This window comes from Scyliorhinus torazame, chromosome 3 (genome assembly GCF_047496885.1).
Source record: "Scyliorhinus torazame isolate Kashiwa2021f chromosome 3, sScyTor2.1, whole genome shotgun sequence".
Taxonomy (NCBI): Eukaryota; Metazoa; Chordata; class Chondrichthyes; order Carcharhiniformes; family Scyliorhinidae; genus Scyliorhinus; species Scyliorhinus torazame.
Genome location: NC_092709.1, coordinates 142,715,063 through 142,735,053, shown reverse-complemented (window position 1 = coordinate 142,735,053; position 19,991 = coordinate 142,715,063). Strand labels below are relative to the sequence as shown.

The following is a 19,991-nucleotide window of genomic DNA, read 5'->3' as shown; positions in this document are numbered from 1 at the left end:
GGGCCCAAACCGAAGCCTCTACCTCACCCCTGTGGCGTCTCCACTGCCCCCAAATATTCAAACTCGCCGCCACCACCGGACTCGTGGTGTACCTAGTCAGCGGGAGCAGCAGCGGTGCTGTCACCAGCGCTCCCAGACTCGTGCCCACACAGGACGCCATCTCCAGCCTCTTCAATGCCCCCCCCCTCCCCCTCCATTACCCACTTGCGTATCATCGCCACATTGGCAGCCCAGTAATACCCACACAGATTAGGCAACGCTAACCCTCCTCTGTCCCTACTCCGCTCCAGAAACACCCTTCTCACCCTCGAGGTCTTTTTCGCCAACCGAATCCAATGATGCTCCTGCTGACCTGCTTGAAAAAGGCCTTGGGGATCAGGATGGCGAGGCACTGGAATACAAAACGGAACCTCGGGAGCACCGTCATTTTCACCGACTGCACCATACCCGCCAGGGAGACCCGCCGGGGAGAGTGGCAGCATATCGCACCTTTAAAACTCCTCCTCCATCTGCTCCACCAGTCGCGTCAAGTTGAGCTTGTGTAGGGCCTTCCAGCTCCTGGCCACCTGGATCCCCAGGTACCGAAAACTCCTTTCCGCCCTCTTAAATGGAAGCTCGTCTATCCCCCTTCCCTGGTCGGTCCCCTGGGTGTACCACGAAGAGCTCACTCTTCCCCACGTTGAGCTTATACCTGGAAAAGTCCCCAAACTCCCTGAGGATCCGCATCACCTCCGGCAGCCCCCCCCCCCCCCCCCCACTGGGTGCGCCACATACAGTAACAGGTCATCGGCATACAACGATACCCGGTCCCCCCCCCCGTCCCGTCCCGTCCCCCCAACCCCGGGCCAGCCGCCTCCAGTCCCTGGACTCCCTTCAAGCCATAGCCAAAGGTTCAATTGCCAATGCAAATAGCAAGGGGGATAGCGGGCACCCCTGCCTCGTCCCCCGGTACAGCTGAAAGTATTCCAACCTCCTCCGATTCATGGCCATACTCGCCACCGGGGCTTCGTAAGGTAGCCTAACCCAACTAATGAACCCCGCCCCGAACCCAAACCTCCTCAACACTTCCCAAAGGTACCCCCACTCCACCCTATCAAAGGCCTTTTCCGCGTCCATCGCCGCCACTATCTCCGCTTCCCCCTACACTGCAGGCATCACAATTACGTTAAGGAGCCTCCGCACATTGATATTCAGCTGCCTTCCCTGAATAAAACCCGTCTGGTCCTCGTGAATCACCCCCAGGACACAGTCCTCAATTCTGGTAGCCAACACCTTCGCTAACAGCTTCGCGTCCACGTTGAGGAGAGAGATTGGCCTATATGACCCACAGTGTAATGGGTCCTTGTCCCGCTTCAAGATCAGCGAGATCAGCGCCCTAGACATCGTCGGGGGTAGGGACCCCCCCTCCCTCATTGAAAGTCCTCACTAATAGAGGGCCCATCGGATCCATGTACTTCTGGTAAAATTCCACCGGGAACCCATCTGGCCCCGGTGCCTTCCCCGCCTGCATACTCCCCAGCCCCTTAGTCAGCGCCTTCAGCCCTACCGGTGCCCCAAGTCCAGCCACCTGCTCCTCCTCCACCCTCGGGAACCTCAGCCGATCCAAAAATCGACGCATCCCCCACTCCTCCGTCGGGGGCTCAGACCTATACAGCCCCTCATAAAAGTACCTGAATACCCCATTTATTCCCACCGCACTCCGCAACGTGTTCCCCCCTTTACCCCTAACTCCCCCAACCTCCCTCGCTGCCTCCCGCTTCCGAAGCTGGTGTGCCAACATCCGGCTAGCCTTCTCCCCGTATTCATACATCGCCCCTTGCACTTTCCTCCACTGCACCTCTGCCTTCTTGGTGGTCAACAGGTCGAACTCGGCCTGGAGGCTTCGTCACTCCTTGAGTAGTCCCTCCTCGGGGACCTCTGCATACCTCCTATCCACCCTTAAAATCTCCCCCACCAATCTCTCCCTCTCTCTCTCCTTCTTCTCCTTGTGCGCCCTCGTAGAGATTAGCTCTCCCCTAATCACCGCCTTCAGCGCCTCCTAGACCACCCCCACCTGCACCTCCCCATTATTGTTAGCCTCTAGATAGCTTTCAATGCACCCCGCCCGCTCCCCCCCTCATCCGCCAGCAAGCCCACATCCAGGCGCCACAGCGGGCGCTGGTCCCACTCCTCCCCTAGCTCCAGCTCCATCCAATGCAGGTCATGGTCTGAGATGGCTATGGCCGAATACTCCGTGCCCTCCACCCTCGGGATTAGTGCCCTGCTCTTAACGAAGAAGTCTATTCGGGACTAGGCTTTATGGACGTGGGAAAAAAAAGAAAATTCCCTGGCCCCGAAAACTCCTTTCCGCCTGACACATCTCCATGGGTCCACTTCTCCCATCTGGTCCATAAACCCCCTCAGCACCTTGGCCGCCGCCGGCCTCTTACCCGTCCTGGACCTGGAGCGGTCCAATGCTGGATCCTGTACCGTGTTGAAGTCCCCGCCCCATTATCAAGCTCCCTGCCTCCAGGTCCGGAATCCGGCCCAACATGCGCTGCATAAATCAGGCATCATCCCAATTCGGGGCATATACATTCACTAATACCACCCGCACCCGCTGCAGCTTACCACTCACCATCACATACCTACCTCCATTGTCTGCCACGATGTTCAGCGCCTCAAACGACACCCACTTCCCCACCAAATTCGCCACCCCTCGATTCTTTGCGTCCAACCCCGAGTGGAAAACCTGCCCTACCCACCCCTTTCTCAGCCTGACCTGATTTGCCACCCTCAAATGCGTCTCCTGGAGCATAACCACATCTGCCTTCAGTCCCTTCAGGTGCGCAAACACACGGGCCCTCTTGACCGGCCTGTTCAGGCCTCTCACTTTCCAAGTTATCAGCCGGATCAGGGGGCTTCCCGCCCCCCCTCCCCTGCCGATTAGCCATCCCCTTTTCCAGGCCAGCCACGTGCCCGTGCCTCCTGCACTCTCCATTCCCCCCAGCGGCAGACCCCCGCCCCGACACTCTCTCCGAGCTCCAGCTCCCCTTTGGCCAATGCAGCAGCAACCCAGTAACTCCCTCCCTCCACCCCCCCCCCCCCCCCAAGCGAGGTCCCCCCCCTAGCTGCGTTGCTCCCCCCGTAGCACTCCCGTAAGTCAGCTGACTCTTGCTGACCCCCGCCACTCCATTGACCCCCCAGTGTGGTAGTCTTCCCCCCCCCCCCCCGTCCTGTCCATCAGCGGGCGCTCCTCTCCAACACCGCCCTTCCCCCCCCAGCCCCGCCCTCTTCCTTCCGTAGCGCGGGGAAAAGCCCACGCTTTCCTTAACACCGGCCCCGCCTCTCTGGCGCAGCTCCCTTTTGCGGCCTGTTCCAGCTCCCTCACCTCGGACCTCCCATCTCCCCTCCCCCCAACGGGGCCCCGTCCTTCCAACCACCGACGCCCACACTCTCACAAAACTCCCACTTCGAACCATTTCACCCTACCCCACCCAGCACCCAAGGAAACAATACAGAACAGAACATCCCCCAAAGCACAGTAACCACAGTAGCCCCCAGCGACCTCCCCTCGCCACCGACCCTCAGTCCGTGTCCAACTTTTCAGCCTGAATAAAGGTCCACGCCTCCTCCGGCGTCTCAAAGTAATGGTGCCGGTCCTTAAACGTGACCCACTGCACTAAATGCGCCGGCTGCAGCATCCCAAATTTCACCCCCTTCCGATGCAGAACCGCCTTAGCCCGATTGTACCCGGACCTCTTCTTGGCCACCTACGCGCTCCAGTCCTGGTATATACGGACCTCTGCATTCTCCCACCTGCTGTTCCACTCCTTTTTTGCCCATCTTAGGACACACTCCCTGTCCACCAAGCGGTGGAACTGCACCAATAGCGCCCGCGGCGGCTCATTAGACTTGGGCCTCCTCGCCAGGACTCGGTGGGCCCCATCCAGCTCCAGGGGCCTCGGGAAAGCACCCGCGCCCATCAACGTGTTCAGCATCGTGACCACATATGCCCCAGCATCCGACCCCTCCACTCCCTCTGGGAAACCCAAATCCGCAGGTTCTTCCACCTCGACCGATTCTCCATGTCCTCAAACTTCTCCTGCCATTTCTTATGCAGTGCCTCGTGCGCCTCCACCTTCACCGCTAGGCCCAATATCTCGTCCCCATTCTCCGAGGCCTTCTGCCGCACCTCCCGGATCGCCGCCCCTTGGGCCTTCTGGGTCTCGACCAGCTTGTCGATCGAAGCCTTCATCGGCTCCAGCAGCTCTGCTTTCAATTCCGTGAAGCAGCGCTTGAGAAACTCCTGCTGCTCTTGCCTGGTCTCCACCCGCCGCCATCTTGGCTTTCCTCCCTCGCACTTTTCGCTGCACCAAAATTACTTTTTTCACCGCTCCACCCCTGGTCCAATCCATACAGTGCCGGGGAAATCATACTGTCACCTTCCCACACTGGGAACCGTCGAATAAATGCCGCTGGGGCTCCTAAAAAGAGCCCAAAAGTCAGTTTCTGGCGGGAGCTGCCGAACGTGCGACTTAGCTCAGCATAGCCGCAACCGGATGTCCCGGAAGGCCTGCTTTATTAATCAGACACTGTCCTGGCCAGTGGTATGGCCATGCCCACCACCCACCTGCCATCAAATGAGCCAAGGGAAATGTCATTAAATTCCACCCAGAGAGTAGGAAAATTAAAGGAAGTTTCTCGTTGATGAAAATGGATAGTGATGGCTCACGGCGCTGTTTTTGTTCTGCTTTTGTTCACCATGTACAGCAACGATTTTGTCTGAGCATTCAAATTTGCAGGCAAGACTGAAATAGGAGACATAGAAAATAAAATTGATGACCAAGTGAAACTATGAAGGGATGTTGATAGAGTGGTGCAATGGGCGAAAGAAAGTGCCAAGTAGAATTCCGTGTCAGTAAATTGTGAGATGATATACTTCAATTAAAAGCATAAAATTTAAATAATTGTACTTTTGGAAGAAAGCTGAATGATGCGCGTTTAGCTTCACAAAACAGTAAAGATACCACCTGAAGTTGATAGGGAAATGGGCAAAATAGTGCACTGCTGGTATAGAATATAAAAATTGCGATGGAACTGTGAATCAATGTAAACATTTTGAGATTCACATTACAGGAAGACAATAGAGAGGGACAATTTAGATTTGTTAGGATGCTGTCTGGTATAAGGAAATATGAATACAGAAAATGTTTTGGAAAATTTAAGGCAGTTTTCATTAAAACTCAGATAAATGGATGATTTTATTGAGGTGCTTAAATTATGGAGCAGTGGGCCAGTGTAGAAATTATTCCCAGTGACTCAGATCCAGAACAGGAGAATTAGATGCAAGGAGGCGGTCTCCCTAGTCTTTGTGTCAAAATCAAGAATAAATAACTGCTTACTGCCTTCCTGGTCTTCACCCCCTTTCACTCCTTCCATACAGTGTCCCATTTGCCTCCTCCTTATAGCCAGTAGCACCCATCTCACTCGGCATATCAGCCTCCAGTCAACTGAGAGCTGTCGGTCTTTTGATTATTTTTCTGCTCATGGCTTCCTGATCCTACAAAACTCATCCAGTGGCTCCAATTTAACTTTTATTGGAAAAACAGGAAAGGGGTCTGTCAGGCAAATCCCAACCCCTTGGTCAAGGTGAGGGATGGGAGCAAGGAAGGAATTGCGTCTGTGCACCTGCACCTGTGAGATCCAGCCAACTGCAACGTTTTGCACATCCAGTCCGGTATGCCCTTATTGCCTCCATTTCATGAAGAACAAAAAGAAAACTACCCTTTTCTTTGCTTGCGGCAGTTCTTTGCTTGCAGCCGAAGTGTTTTCCAATTTCAAGTCAGTTTTGTGTGTTTGACTTTCAGGCTGACTATTGTAAAGTTGAAGAGGACCTCAAAGTGGCAAAAGAGCAAAATCAGAAGCTGTGGGAACGTGGCACAAGTAATAGCATCTCTGTTGAAAACCTGAAGCAGGAATTGGAATGCAAAAATCAGGAAATTCTGCGGCTGGATGGTGTGATAAACTCTCTGAAGGAGCAGTACCAACATCAATTACAATGTCAGGTTAGTAAACACACTGCTTCTCAAACCTATTTAATTGAGGGACCCCTTTTCAATTGGATTGGCGATTGTGGGCCCCTCTGCACCCCAATTCAACACATCTAAATTATAACATTAACAAATACTTAGATTTGACACTCTTTATTCATGTTGAATATTTTTTAAACACTCCCGACTTTTAACCCAGGATGAACTCGTCTGACAGCAGCCTTTGTAAAAGTGGGCCTACCTACTCAACATCCTGTTGCACACGTGTTCCTCCATGCCACTCCCTTCGAGGTGAACTGCCAGCCTACACTGCTCTGCTGCCCTTCTCCTTCTGGACACTAAAAGGTTTAGAAGGTGCTATCGGATCGGAGTAGCCTTTTGCTGCAGTGCCTTGTGTAGATGATGCGTCCTGCTGCCACTCTAAACCAATGGTGAAATGAATGATTAAAGTGGTAGATGGAGTGCTGATCAAGCAGACTACTTTTTTTTCCTGGATGGTGCCAAGCTTATTGAGTGCTGTTGGAGCTGCACTCATTCAGGTGAATATTCCATCACACCCCTGACTTGTGCCCTGTAGATGGTGAATAGGCTTTGGGGAGTCAGAAGGTGAGTTGCTTGCCACCAAATAGCCAGCCTCTGATCTGCTCTTGTCGCCACACTATTTTTGCAGCTGCTCCAGTTAAGATTTTAGTCCATGGTGAGTCCCAGAATATTGATGGTGAGATGTTTGGTGATGATAATGCTGTTGAATGTCATGGGGAAATGGATAGATTCTCTTTACTTGAAGATGGTCATTGCCTGGCACTGGTGTAGCATGAACCTGTTAGTTGCCATATCAACCTAAGCCTGAATGTTGTCCACATCTTGCTGCATGTGGACATGGCCGTCTTCATTGTCTGATGAATTCTGAATGGAACTAAAGTCTGCAATCATTTGTGTATATCTCCATTTCAAGCTTTATGGTGGAGGTTGATGAAACAGCTGTACATGGTTGGGTCAAGACCATTAAAAATATATATATATTTACGGGATGTGGGCGTCGCTGGTAAGGCCAGCATTTATTGCCCACCCCAGTTGCCCTTCACAAGGTGGTGGTGAGCTGCCTTCTTGAATGCTGCAGTCATTGGGGTGTAGGTACACCCACTGTGCTGTTAGGGAGGGAGTTCCAGGAAGTTGTCCCAGCGACAGTGAAGGAACGGTGATATATTTCCAAGTCAGGGTGGTGAGTGACTTGGAGGGGAATCTCCAGGTGGTGGGGTTCCCAGGTATCTGCTGCTCATTCAGGCAAGTGGAGAACCATTTAAGCATATATCATATAATTTAGGTAGAATTTCATATAACAGAATCAATCTGTGGCTGAAAACCAAGCCGAGAGGCTGAGTTTGCAGCAGTTACTTAAATATAATCCCTTGCCTGTGAAAGTGTTTTACTTTTTTCTTTAAGTAGGAAGTCTGTCATCATACATGCCACAGGTTCTAATTCTACATATTCTGTTGCCTTGAAGCACTTCTTTATTCCTTCTATTATTCCCAAGAGTTTTTTGGTGAAAGACTCAGGTTGGAAAACTTTTCCTCTAACCACAAGACATTCTTCAAGTGTGGGATTGGCAGTGTAAAGTTGAAAGCAGAAACATTGTAGAGAGTAGAACCTGAAACGGGCTACTTTCTAAATGCAGGTCAGGACAAATTTTTGAATAATGTTCCCAATGACCAGAGAGAAAAACACGGTCTCTTCCACACTGGAACACGGCTTCTCTAGCTTTCCCACTTGGAGTCATAGAGGTTTACAACATGGAAACAGCCCTTCGGCCCAACTTGTCCATGCCGCCCAGTTTTTAACACTAAGCTAGTCCCAATTGCCCACATTTGGCCCATATCCCTCTAATCCCATCTTAGCTATATCACTGTCAAATGCTTTTTAAGAGACAAAATTGTACCTGCCTCTGCTAATAATAATCTTTATTAGTGTCACAAGTAGGCTGACATTAACACTGCAATGAAGTTACTGTGAAAAGCCCCTCGTCACACTCCAGCACCTGTTCGGGTACACTGCGGGAGAATTCAGAATGTCCAATTCACCGAACAAGCATGTCTTTCGGGACTTGTTGGAGGAAACCAGACCACCCGGAGGAAACCCACACAGACACGAGGAGAATGTGCAGACTCCACACGCACAGTGACCCAAGCCAGGAATCGAACCTGAGTCCCTGTCGCTGTGAAGCAACAGTGCTAACCACTGTGCTACCATCCAGCCTCTGGCAGCTGGTTCCAGACACTCACCACCCTCCGTGTGAAAATATTGCCCCTCTGGACCCTTTTGTATCTCTCCCCTCTCACCTTAAGCCAATGCCCTCTAGTTTTAGACTCCCCCACCTTTGGGAAAAGTTGTTGACTATCTACCTTATCCATGCCGTTTATTCTTTTGTAGATCTCTATAAGATCACCCCTAAGTCTCCTTCGCTCCAGGGAAAAAAGTCCCAGCCTATCCAGCCTCTCCTTATAACTCAAACCATCAAGTCGCTGTAGCATCCTAGTAAATCTTTTCTCTACTCTTTCTAATTTAGTAATATCCTTTCCATAATAGGATGACCAGAACTGTACACAGTATTCCAAGTGTGGCCTTACTAATGTCTTGTACAACTTCAACATAATGTCCCAACTCCTGTATTCAATGTTCTGACCAATGAAACCAAGCATGACAAATGCCTTCTTCACCACCCTGTCCACCTGTGACTCCACTTTCAAGGAGCTATGAACCTGTACTCCTAGATCTCTGTTCTACAACTCTCCCCAACACCCTACCATTAACCGAGTAGGTCCTACCCCAATTCGATCTACCAAAATGCATCACCTCACATTTATCTAAATTAGACTCCATCGGCCATTCATCAGCCCACTGACCCAATTGATCAAGATCCCATTGCAATCCTAGATAACCTTCTTCACCGTCCACTATGCCACCAATCTTGGTGTCATCTGCAAACTTAATAATCACACCTCCTAAATTCCCATCCAAATCATTAATATCAATAACAAATAACAGTGGACCCAGCACTGATCTCTGAGGCACACCGCTGGACACAGGCCTCCAGTTTGAAAAAAAACATCTACAACCACCCTTTGTCTTCTGTCGTCAAGCCACTTGGCTACCTCACCCTGGATCCCGTGAAATGTAACCTTATGCAACAACCTACCATGCGATGCCTTGTCAAAGGCCTTGCTAAAGTCAGGTAGATAATGTCGTCTGCACTGCCCTCATGTACCTTCTTGGTTACCCCTTCAAAAAACTCAATCAAATTTGTGAGACATGGGGCTGGATTATCTGATTCTGAGGCTATGTCCCCACGCCAGCGTGGAAACGGTGGCATTTTACGCCAGACGAAATGGCGTAAAATGGCCACCGATCCTCCATTTGGCTGGGAGCTTGCATGCTTGCAGCGTAGAGCAACCGGCTCTAGCTGCTGATATGGCCCGGAGAATTGCCGGGTCCGTGGCTGCGCATGCGCATGGTGGAGGCCGCTGGCGGACCCTGCCTGCGAAATAGTGCCCCTCTGGCCAGCTTGCGGGCCCTGGACCACCCCACCACAGTGCCCCCAGCCCCGAATAATGTCCCCCCTGCCTGCGGATTGGCCCTCCCCCGTCTGAGGCGGCGCTGGACTGAGTCCGCAGCCACCATGCCGAGTTCCCGATGAATGAGACCACACGCAACCCACGCCGTCAGACACTCGCCCAGTCGGGGGCGGAGCTTTGGGGGCGAGCCTCAGGCAATGTCCTGAGGCCGTCGATACTTGCTGCGGAGTACTCTGAGAGTCGGGATTTGGTCGAGAACTTTAATTCTACGGCCGATCGCCAAACGCGATTTCACCGTCGGCGACCGGAGAATCCAGCCCATGATTTTCCACTCACAAAGCCATGCTGACTGTCCCTAATCAGTCCTTGCCTCTCTAAATGCCTGTAGATCCTGTCTCTCAGAATACCTTGTAACAACTTTGTTTTCAATGTATTTTATTACAAACTTATATCAAAACAGGTTATAGCAAACAAACATCCCGGGAAACATACTTCCCAATGATCAACCATACAGTCTGTACAGATTTTCCCCCTTTTTCACCCTCCCACCCTCCTCCCTCACGACGAATATCCCCTCAAATACGGTCAGAAACACCCCCACCTTTTCTCAAACACCCCTGCAGAGCACCATAACTCATACTTTATCTTCTCTAACCACAGGAATTCGTACAGGTCACCCAACCAAGCCGCTACCCCGGTGGCGATGCCGACCGCCACTCCAGCAAAATTTGTCGCCATGCAATCAGAGTGGCAAAGGCAATGACATCGGCCTTCCTCCTCTCCATGAGCTCGGCTTCTCTGAAACGCCAAATATCGCCATCAAAGGGTCCAGGCCCACCTTCTCCTTCACTATCCTGGCTAAGACTGCGAACACTCCCGCCCAGAATCCTCCCAATTTTTTACAACCCCAAAACGTGTGCGTGATTCGTTGACCCCTGCCCACACCTCTCACATTCATCTGTTACCCCCTGAAATAACCCACTCATTCTCGCCCAAGTCATATGCACCCTGTGCACCACCTTAAACTGTATCAGGCTCATCCTTGCACAAGAGGAGGTCCCGTTTACCCTACGCAGTTCCTCACTCCATACTCCCCAATTGATCTCCCCTCCCAACTCCACTTCCCATTCACCACCCACTCGCCTCCCTGCTCCCCCAGCCACTTATACATATCCCCAATTCTTCCCTCCCCTTCCACATCCAGAATCAGCAGCCACTCAGCAGGGTATATCCCGGCAACCTAGGGAGCCCCCTCCAGACCTTTCACGCAAAGTCCCTAACCTGCAGATACCTGAACTCACTCCCCCTCTGAAGCTCTACCCTCTCCCTTATCTCCTCCAGACTGGCGAACCCTTCCCCCAAATACAGATCCCTCACCTTGACCAGCCCCACTTCCCTCCACTTCCTGTATACACTATCCATCCCCACCGGCTCAAACCCATGATTCTCGCACAGCAGCGTTAGCACCGACATCCCTTCCACCCTAAAATGCCACATCAACTGATTCCATATCTTCACCGTGAACTGCACCACCGGGCTCCCTGAATACCTACAGCATTGGCAATGCTGCCATCACCATAGCCCTCAAACTAGACCCTTTACAAGATTCCTCCTCCATCCTAACCTACTCTACCCATTCTCCTTCCCACCACCACCGCACCTTGTCCACATTCGCCGCCTAATAATAATGAAGCAAGTTCAGCAACGCCAACCCCCCCTGCTGCCTCTGCCTCTGTAGCAGGGTCTTCTCCACCCTCGGCACCTTCCCTGTCCATACAAAGTCTAAAATGATCGTGTCCACTTTCCGAAAAAAGGCCTTTGGTATAAAGATCGGGAGAGCCTGAAAGATAAACAAGAACCTCAGCAGAATATTCATTTTCACCACTTGGACCCTCCCCACCAATGTTAAGTGCGATGTATCCCACCTCTTACTATCCTCCCTGGCCTCCTCCACCAGCTTTGTTAAGTTGCACTCATGGAGCCCCGTCCATTCCCTCGCGATCTGAATCCCCAAATACTTAAACCTATCCCTTGCTACCATAAATAGCGAGGGCCCCTGTGCCAGCTCATTCACCGGGAATACCTTGCTTTTCCCTACATTCAGCTTGTATCCCGAGAACCCTCCAAACCTCCCCAGCAGGCCCATAATCCTTTCCATACTCTCCAACGGACCGAAACATACAGCAAGAGGTCATCGGCATAGAGCGACAACCGATGCTCCCTCTGTCCCCTCCTAATCTCCTGCCACTCTGCCGATCCCCTGAGAGCCATTGCCAATGGCTCTATGTCCAGTGCAAACAGCAACAGAGACAGTGGGCACCCTTGGTGCCACATACAGCAACTGCACCCATGCCACAAATCTCGGCCCAAACCAAAACCTTCCCAAAGCCTCGAACAAGTACCGCCACTCCACCCGGTCAAATGTCTTCTCCGCGATCATGGACACCACCAGCTCCAGTACCAGAGCCCCTGACTGATTCATCGCCTCATTCAACAGCTGTCTTATATTACTCGAGAGCTGCCTGCCCTTCAAGAAGCCTGTTTGATCTTCTGCAATCACCCCAGGGCACAATCCTCCATCCTCCCCACCAAAAACTTAGCCAATACTTTCACATCTGTGTTCAATAGTGATATGGGCTTATATGACCCACATTCCACTGGGTCATTCCCCTTTTTTGGGATTAGTGTGATTACTGCCTGCATCATCATCTCCGGCAACTCCCCCTTCTCCAGTGTTTCATTTAACGCTCCCAACAGATGTGGTGCCAGGTCCGTCGCAAATTCCTTATAAAATTCCCATCCGGCCCAGGGCGCCTTCCCTGACTTCCTACCCCTGATACTATCCAGCACCTCCCTCAACCCCAGGGGCTCCTCCAATGCCTGCCTCTTTGCTTTTTCAACCTGGGGAAATTCCAGCTTGTCCAGAAACAACCCCCATGTCGCCCTCCTCTCCCCCGGGTCCGCCTCGTAAGGTCCCTGGTAGTACTCCCTAAATGCCTCGTTTATCTTCCCTGGCTCCGATACCACATCCTCAGCCCCAGTCCATCTCTTCAATATTTCCCTGGATACAGCCTGCCTCTGCAGCTAGTGCGTCATGCGGCTCACCCTCTCCCCATACTCATATTGCACCCCCCTTGTCCTTTGCAGTTGCTCTAACGCCCTACCCGTTGTCAGCCTGTCAAACTACCCCTGCCACTTTTTCCTCCTCGCCAGTCCCTCCACAGTGGGCACCTTCGAATATTCGCTGTCCACCCCCACTATCTCGCTCACGAGACGGTTATGTTCCTCCCTCTTTTCCCTATCCGCCCGAGCCTTAAACAAAATAATTTCCCCCCGGACCACTGCCTTCAGTGCTTCCCAAAAAATGGCCGCCGACACCTCCCCATTCTGATTCAACTCCACATATTCCTTAATCACCGCCTGCACCTTATCACAAAAACCTCCATCCGCCAACAACCCCGAGTCAAACCTCCACCCTGGTCTCTGCTCTCGTCTCAATCTAAACCGAATCTCCAGCCAGTGGGGCACATGGTCCGAGATAACTATCCCGCATACTCTGCCCCCTCCACCCCAACCAAAATCTCCTAACTCACTACAAAGTAATCAATCCTCGAATACACCTTATAGACGTGTGAAACGAAGGAATACTTCCTTCCCCCATGGTTCTGAAAGTGCCATGGATCCACCATACCCAACCTCTCCATAAAACCCCTAGCTCCCTTCCCATTCGTACTCTACTCATCGACCTGGGGCTCGACCTACCACCCTCAGCTCTAGGACACAGTTAAAATCTCCTCCCATGATCAACTGGTGAGTGGCCAAATCCGGGATCGCTGCCAGCAACCCCCTCATAAAACCCACATCATCCCAATTTGGGGCATACACATTTACCAACACCACCGGTGCCCCTTCCATTACTCCACTCTCAATCACATATCCCCCCACCCGGATCCCTCACCTCCTTTGCACCCAGAAATCTAATTTTTTTCGCTTATCGAATCAAACCCTGAGAGAAAAACCTGCCCGACCACCCCGGCTTTCAAGCTCCTGAGGTGCGTGAACACCCGCGACCCTTTAACCGGCCAATTTAGCCCCCAGACATTCCACGTTACCAGCCTTACTGGAGGTTAATGCCTTCAATGCCTCTACCATCCGTCATCTTCCCCACTTAACGCCCGCCCCCTTAATTCCACTCTATACCTAGCCCATCCCGGATGGCCCCTTTCTCCGCCCCTGACCAAGTCATCTCTCACCCCCTGCCACATCGTAACAACCTCCCTCCCTCCCCCTCCCCTGCCCCCAGTCACCCCTCTCGGCCTTCTCCCCCACCACCTCATTTCCATTCACCAGCATCACTTGCTAGCGCAGCAGCCCCTGCCCAAAGGCATCACCGAATGACCGCCCCCCACTCCTCAGCTCAAGGAGGAAGGCGCCCTGTTGACCTTACCCTCCCCACCCAAACAAAGACTTCTTCTTAACTCCAGGAAGCCTTCTCCAAAAGCAAACAAACAAATGTTAAACACCAATAGTCCCATAAAACAGGAAGGAGGGACAGGAACATCCAACCCCACACAAACTTTTCACCCCTACAATCCCTTACAATCCCAACAGTAAATATCAAGCCCCCACCAAAAAAGAGATGAAAATCCCCCAATCCCTACCCCCACTTCAAACATGCTCCCAACCATTACAAAGTGCCAGCATCCCGGTTCCCAAGCATTGTCCACTCCGTTCTCCCCCAGTTTATGTTCCTTAATGAAGTCTTGGGCCACTTCTGGGGTCTCAAAATAATACTACCGGCCTCCCAACATCACTCATAATTCTGCCGGGTAGAGCACCCTGTAGCGCACATTAGGGGTCATGTGGGACTGTGAAGCCGTGATGTCATTGGCTGACAGATCCCGGGTCCTGGTTGGCTGTTGACCTCTAGCTCCGCCCTGAAGGCGGAGTATAAGAACCAGGAGTTCTCTCCCGCAGGCCAGTCTGTTACTGAACTGCGGGGAACAAGTCACGCTTAATAAATTGTAGCGCACAAAGACTCACGAGAGACGAATAGAGATGAAGTCGATGAGGCTTTATTAAGCGTGACTTGTTCCCCGCAGTTCAGTAACAGACTGGCCTGCGGGGGAGAACTCCTGGTTCTTATACTCCGCCTTCAGGGCGGAGCTAGAGGTCAACAGCCAACCAGGACCCGGGATCTGTCAGCCAATGACATCACGGCTTCACAGTCCCACATGACCCCTAATGCATACTACCACACACCCTAAACCTGATCTGCCAGTACAGGACCGCCTTGGCCTTGTTGAAGCTTGGCCGTCGCTTCGCCAACTCGGCTCCGATGTCCTGATAAATTCGGATCTTATTCCCCACCCAGTCGCAGGTGCGCTTCTCCCTGTCCCATCTCAAAAGCTTCTCTTTCTCCACAAATTTGTAGAGTCTCACCGCCCACACCGGCTCCCCAGCTCTAGGCTTCTGCCTCAGGGACCTGTGCGCTCAGTCTACTTCAGGGGTCTTACCTAGCACCCCTTCTGCCACTAGCCCCACCAGCATCTTTGAGATGTACCTCGTGGCACTCACACCTTCCACTCCTTCAGGCAGGCCCACTATTCACAGGTGTTCTGCCTTTTCCAGGTATTCTCCTGCTCCTCCACCTTTGCCTTCAACATTTTACAGAGGTCTCCTAGGAGCCTCCAGAGTCGCCACATGATCGCAGTAGTCCGAGATCACTCCTTCGATCTCCTGAATCTGTGACCCGTGCACCTCAAAACACTCTCCACCCGTTCCAAAGAACTCTTCAGGGGTGCCACAGCTCTTTCGATGGCCTTCGAGCAATCCTCCCGCATTTCCTAGCTCTGCTTTTGGAATTCCACCTTAATAAAAGCCATCAATTCCAGCTGGGGCCTTCCAGATTGCATCAGCTCTTCCCCCTCCTGCATGTTTACAGTGGCTGCTGCTGCAGCACAGGCCTGCTCCAACTTTTCAACCAAACCTCTCACTGTTTTCCGCCGGGTCTGATAACCAGCAGACATACCATTCCCGGGGGAAACAACTACTCCAATATTCACCTACGCCTTTTCATCAAAATTCCACCCAATATCGGGTAAAAAGAGCTCTTTTTTTGTGCCTTCAAGCAGGAGCTGCCCTGTGTGTGAAGTCTTCACCTTCTAACAACTTACCCACCACAAACGTTGGGCTCACCAGTCTGTAGTTCCCAGGCTTTTCCCTTTTGGGAAAGACTGAGAATGTATTGGTAATGAATATTGCCAGAACATTTGCTTCAAATATTTTATGGTTGTTTTTGATACATTGAGAAATTAGGAAAAATACACTGGCCCATACTGTAAAGTTAAAATCAATAGGATTCTTTTAGAATAAAAATGCTTTCAGACTGTTTTAACATGTTTTTGCCTTGTTCAACCAAAGGCAGCATTTGAGGCGAAAAGGAATGAAGACCAAGAAAAAATCAAGACCGTAGCCAAACAATATGAGATCTGTAAGGAACAGCTTTGTAAAATTGGGGAGGAGCTTAATCAGAAGAGACAGCAACTTGACAATGCAGAAATAACCAACTGTCAGTTGAGGGAATCTATAAAGGAAAAGGAAAGATGTTTGGAAAATGAGGCCATAGAAAAAAGTAAACTGCAACATGAAATTGAAGAAAAGTGCCAAAAAATTCATAGGATGAAAATAGCAGAAGAGACCATTTGCGACCAGTTTGAAGAAGCTGTTACCCACTTGAAGAAACTGCAGAGCGACAATGATGCAGTTAAAATGGAGCTGAATGAGAAAAACATGATGCTTGCCACGCTGCGACAGGAAATGGAAAGTATCTCCGAAATGACATCGCAACAGAGTTGTGCAAGTGAGGCTCTGCAACTTGAAAGAAAACAACTTCAGGTTGAAGTGGATTGCCAAAACCAAAAGATTAAAGAGTTAAAGGTCAGATAAGTAAGAATAAATATACAGCCAAAAACAGGCCATTGGGTCAACTTGTTTTACGCACCACACAGGTTTCATCCCACCTTTCCTTGTCTGATCTTATCAGCACGGCCTTCTATTCCTTTCTTCCTCGTGCGTGTGTATGTAATGTCCTCTTAAATCAGTTCACCATAACGTTGCCATGTACTGAGTTCCATATTTTAATCCTAGTGACTGTAAAGAAGATGCTCCTGACTTTGTTTGCTATTAGATTAATCGTGATTATCTTTTACATTTTATGTCTCTTAGTTTTCGACCCTCTACAGCTGGAAATACTTTCTCTCCTCACCCCTTTCATAATTACCTGCCATCGATCAGGCCATCCCTCAGTTTTCACTTTTGCAGACAAAAGACCCCCAGCCTGTTCAGTCTGTCCCAATAGGTATAACCTGCTTGTAAATCCTTTTCGATCTTCTCCCGTGTCTCTGTATTCTTTCTATAGTACAGAGACCAAAACTGTTCACAACATTCCAATTGTGGCATACCAAGGTTGTATGTACATTTAACATAACTTCTTATCTCCATGGAAGTGAATCCAGTGCTTTTTGTGTATTGTTGTCAGCTTCAGGAACGTTGCAAAGTTTGGCATTAATTTGCACCTAAACAAGGTTGGTAAAAGTAGTGAATTACCAGGAGAATGCCTTATATGCTGTTTTTGCAAAAGCGGACTAGAGATGGAGACACATTCATATATGTACAATCATGTAGGTTGTCATCTTGCATTAATTCAATTTGATGTTAATAACTGTCTTTTCTGTTAAGAATGAATTGGATCACAAAGATGCACAAATGCAAGAGCTAAAGGCACATCTCTGTGAGTTGGAAAAGGAGAAAATGAAGCTGGTAAATTCTGCAACTGATCAAATGTCTGAATTGAGAGACTTGTTACGGGAAAAGGATGCGCTTTCAACTGAATTAAATCTCATCCAGAACCAGATGGGTGATCTGAAAGGTATTTTCCAATTAAGGGGCAATTTAGCGTAGCCAATTCACCTAACCTACACATCTTTGAGTTGTGGGTGCGAAACCCACACAAACATGGGGAGAATGTGCAAACTCCACACGGACAGTGACCCAGAGCCGGGATCAAACCTGGGACCTCGGCTCCGTGAAGCAGCAGTGCTAACCACTGCGCCATGATGCTGCCCCCTCTCCAATTTCTTACAGATATCACAGTATAAGCAACATCACGGTGCAGGTGGCAGGCCAGGTGGCCAGACGCCGGAGAAGGTGGTGACAGCAGCGTCGGCAGAGGCTTGAGGCTGCAGCCCATGTGCAGATGCCCGCCCCACACCCTGAGGACGGGGCCGCCCATTAAGCCAGCAAGGGACCAGAGGGGGAGGCCAGCGAACATGTCCTTGCGGACCTGGCATCACGTGGAGGAGGGAGGAGGTCACCCGCTCCCAGTGGCCATCAAGGTCACCACAGTCCTGAACCTTTACGCTTCGGGTTCATTCCAGGGCTCGAGCAGGGCTGATCTCGATATTGGTGACTGATCTGTACTCAGCCACCCTCGCAGCTTCCAGGCCTGTTCCTCGTAGGGGGTGAGAACCCTGATGTCCGGCACAACGCCGTCCGTCTGGGGCCTCTCCTGTTTGATGTGGGCCAACTTCTCCTGTGGGGACAGAGAGAGCGCATCATGGGCCACAAGCTGGATGCATCATGGACAGGGAGGCGGTGGTAAGACGGGGGTGTTGGGCGTGGACACCGCTGTTTGGCATGGGTGGAGTGCACAGATGGGTGCCAGGGTGTGCTGGAGCATGAGTGTGGTATTGTGCTGGGGGCAGCGTGGAGGGGTTATGGTGCCATTGCAGGGCCATGTGGGGTGGGTGGGGGCTGTCGGAGAGGGGGGGGGGGGGGAAGGACTGATAGTCGGGACCAGTGCCAGGGGTTGATGCCAACTCACCCGTGCAGAGGTCGTTGAGCTATTTGCGGCACTGGGTGGCGGGGAGCTGCTGGACGCAGTCCAGGCAAATCAGCTGGCGGGACAGTCATTTCCAGCGTGAAGCCCTTGAGGCATCATTTGGTGTACCCTGATTAATGTTAGATACCAGTGGAAGCCTCGCCGGGTCGGCTGTCGGGAATCACCCGGTTGTTACTGCTCGATACCACAGTTAGAAACTTTTCCGTTAGATTGTGCTCTGTATTTCTTCACTTGGATCTGGTTCTGGCTAATGAAGTAGACCAAATAGGCAACCTAAACAGAGGAAAACATTTGGGAGAAAATGACCATGCTATAGTTCAGATCAGTGCAAGGAAAGGACTGAAAAGAAGCAAAGTACAATGGGATAATAAAGGGCCTTCTTCCAGATTAGATGGAAAGAAAAATCTACAAACAAACAAACCTATGAGTGGGAAATATTTGAACAGGAGCTAAAAAAAGGATACAAATCGGGTATATTCTAGTTTTCCATCAATGAATAGGGAGGCAAGAGCAAATTTGAATCTAAACAGCAGCTCATAAGGCAATTAGTAACATTTGAAGCCAAGTAAAGAATAAAGGAAAATATAAAGTGGAGAATTAAAGGCTGAGAGGGTATATGAGCGAACCTTCCCCCCAAAAAATGTATTTAAAACGTTTTCCATCAGGATATTTGTAGTAATGGGTAGAATTAGGGCCAGCAAAACGACAAACTTGAAAAGAATGAAGGAATAGAAGAGAACTAAATAAATACATTGCCTCAGTTTTCAAGGGAAAACTCGATATTGAAGTTGTACAGTACCAGAGGAAAACACAGAACAGTAAGTGGAGGTTATTATTCAATGCAAAATGGTACTAGAAAGTTTACTCAAATTAGAAATAGGCAAATTATTAGCATCCATTGTGTTATGGGCCAGGATTTAGAAAACGCCTAAGTATATCATGGAGTTCACCTGACCTACAACTGTTTATTGATTGTTGTTAAGATGAGCACAAGGGCCTGCCTTTCAGGTGTTATTCAACAGAGGCCTTCAGCACTTATAATCAAAAGCAAGCTTTATTCTACGAATTTAGTTGACATTTGTATAAACATGCACAGTAAGCATTTTTATCAGCTACAAACATAAATACCCCACACAGCTACAGTATTCTATGTATCATCCTTACTTAATTTCCCCTTTTAACTCTTCCAATTTAGTAACAAGATCACATAGACCAGAAATCCCTTTTCAAAGGTGTGGCGCAGCACACAGCACTCAAGACCTGGTTTGGTATGCTTGTTTCCTTACCAAAAACAGCAGGTTTGAATTCCTTCCAGAAAGCAATTATTTATTTTCAAGTTATAAGCAGTCTGGAAACGGCTTTTAAAATGCAGATAGAGAAAAAGCTTGTTTCAACCTGTCCAGAACAAAACCAGTTTCAACTCAAAGCGAAAGTAAAACCAACTCCCAGCGCCACAGCCCAGCTCAACCCGCACAATGACATCACTGA

General features: G+C 50.3%; 1 protein-coding gene across 6 annotated transcripts in view; it reads left to right on the top strand.

Moving 5' to 3' along the window:
- The window catches only part of LOC140408721 (coiled-coil domain-containing protein 158-like), a 418,982-nt gene that overhangs the window by 231,044 nt on the left and 167,947 nt on the right, over positions 1 to 19,991 (top strand). For all 6 annotated transcript variants that reach the window (XM_072496325.1, XM_072496322.1, XM_072496323.1 and 3 more), the window contains 3 exons: positions 5,850 to 6,047; positions 16,025 to 16,540; positions 17,342 to 17,531. In XM_072496325.1, coding sequence (XP_072352426.1) covers positions 5,850 to 6,047; positions 16,025 to 16,540; positions 17,342 to 17,531 — 904 coding nt within the window. The remainder of the gene's footprint in view (positions 1 to 5,849; positions 6,048 to 16,024; positions 16,541 to 17,341; positions 17,532 to 19,991) is intronic.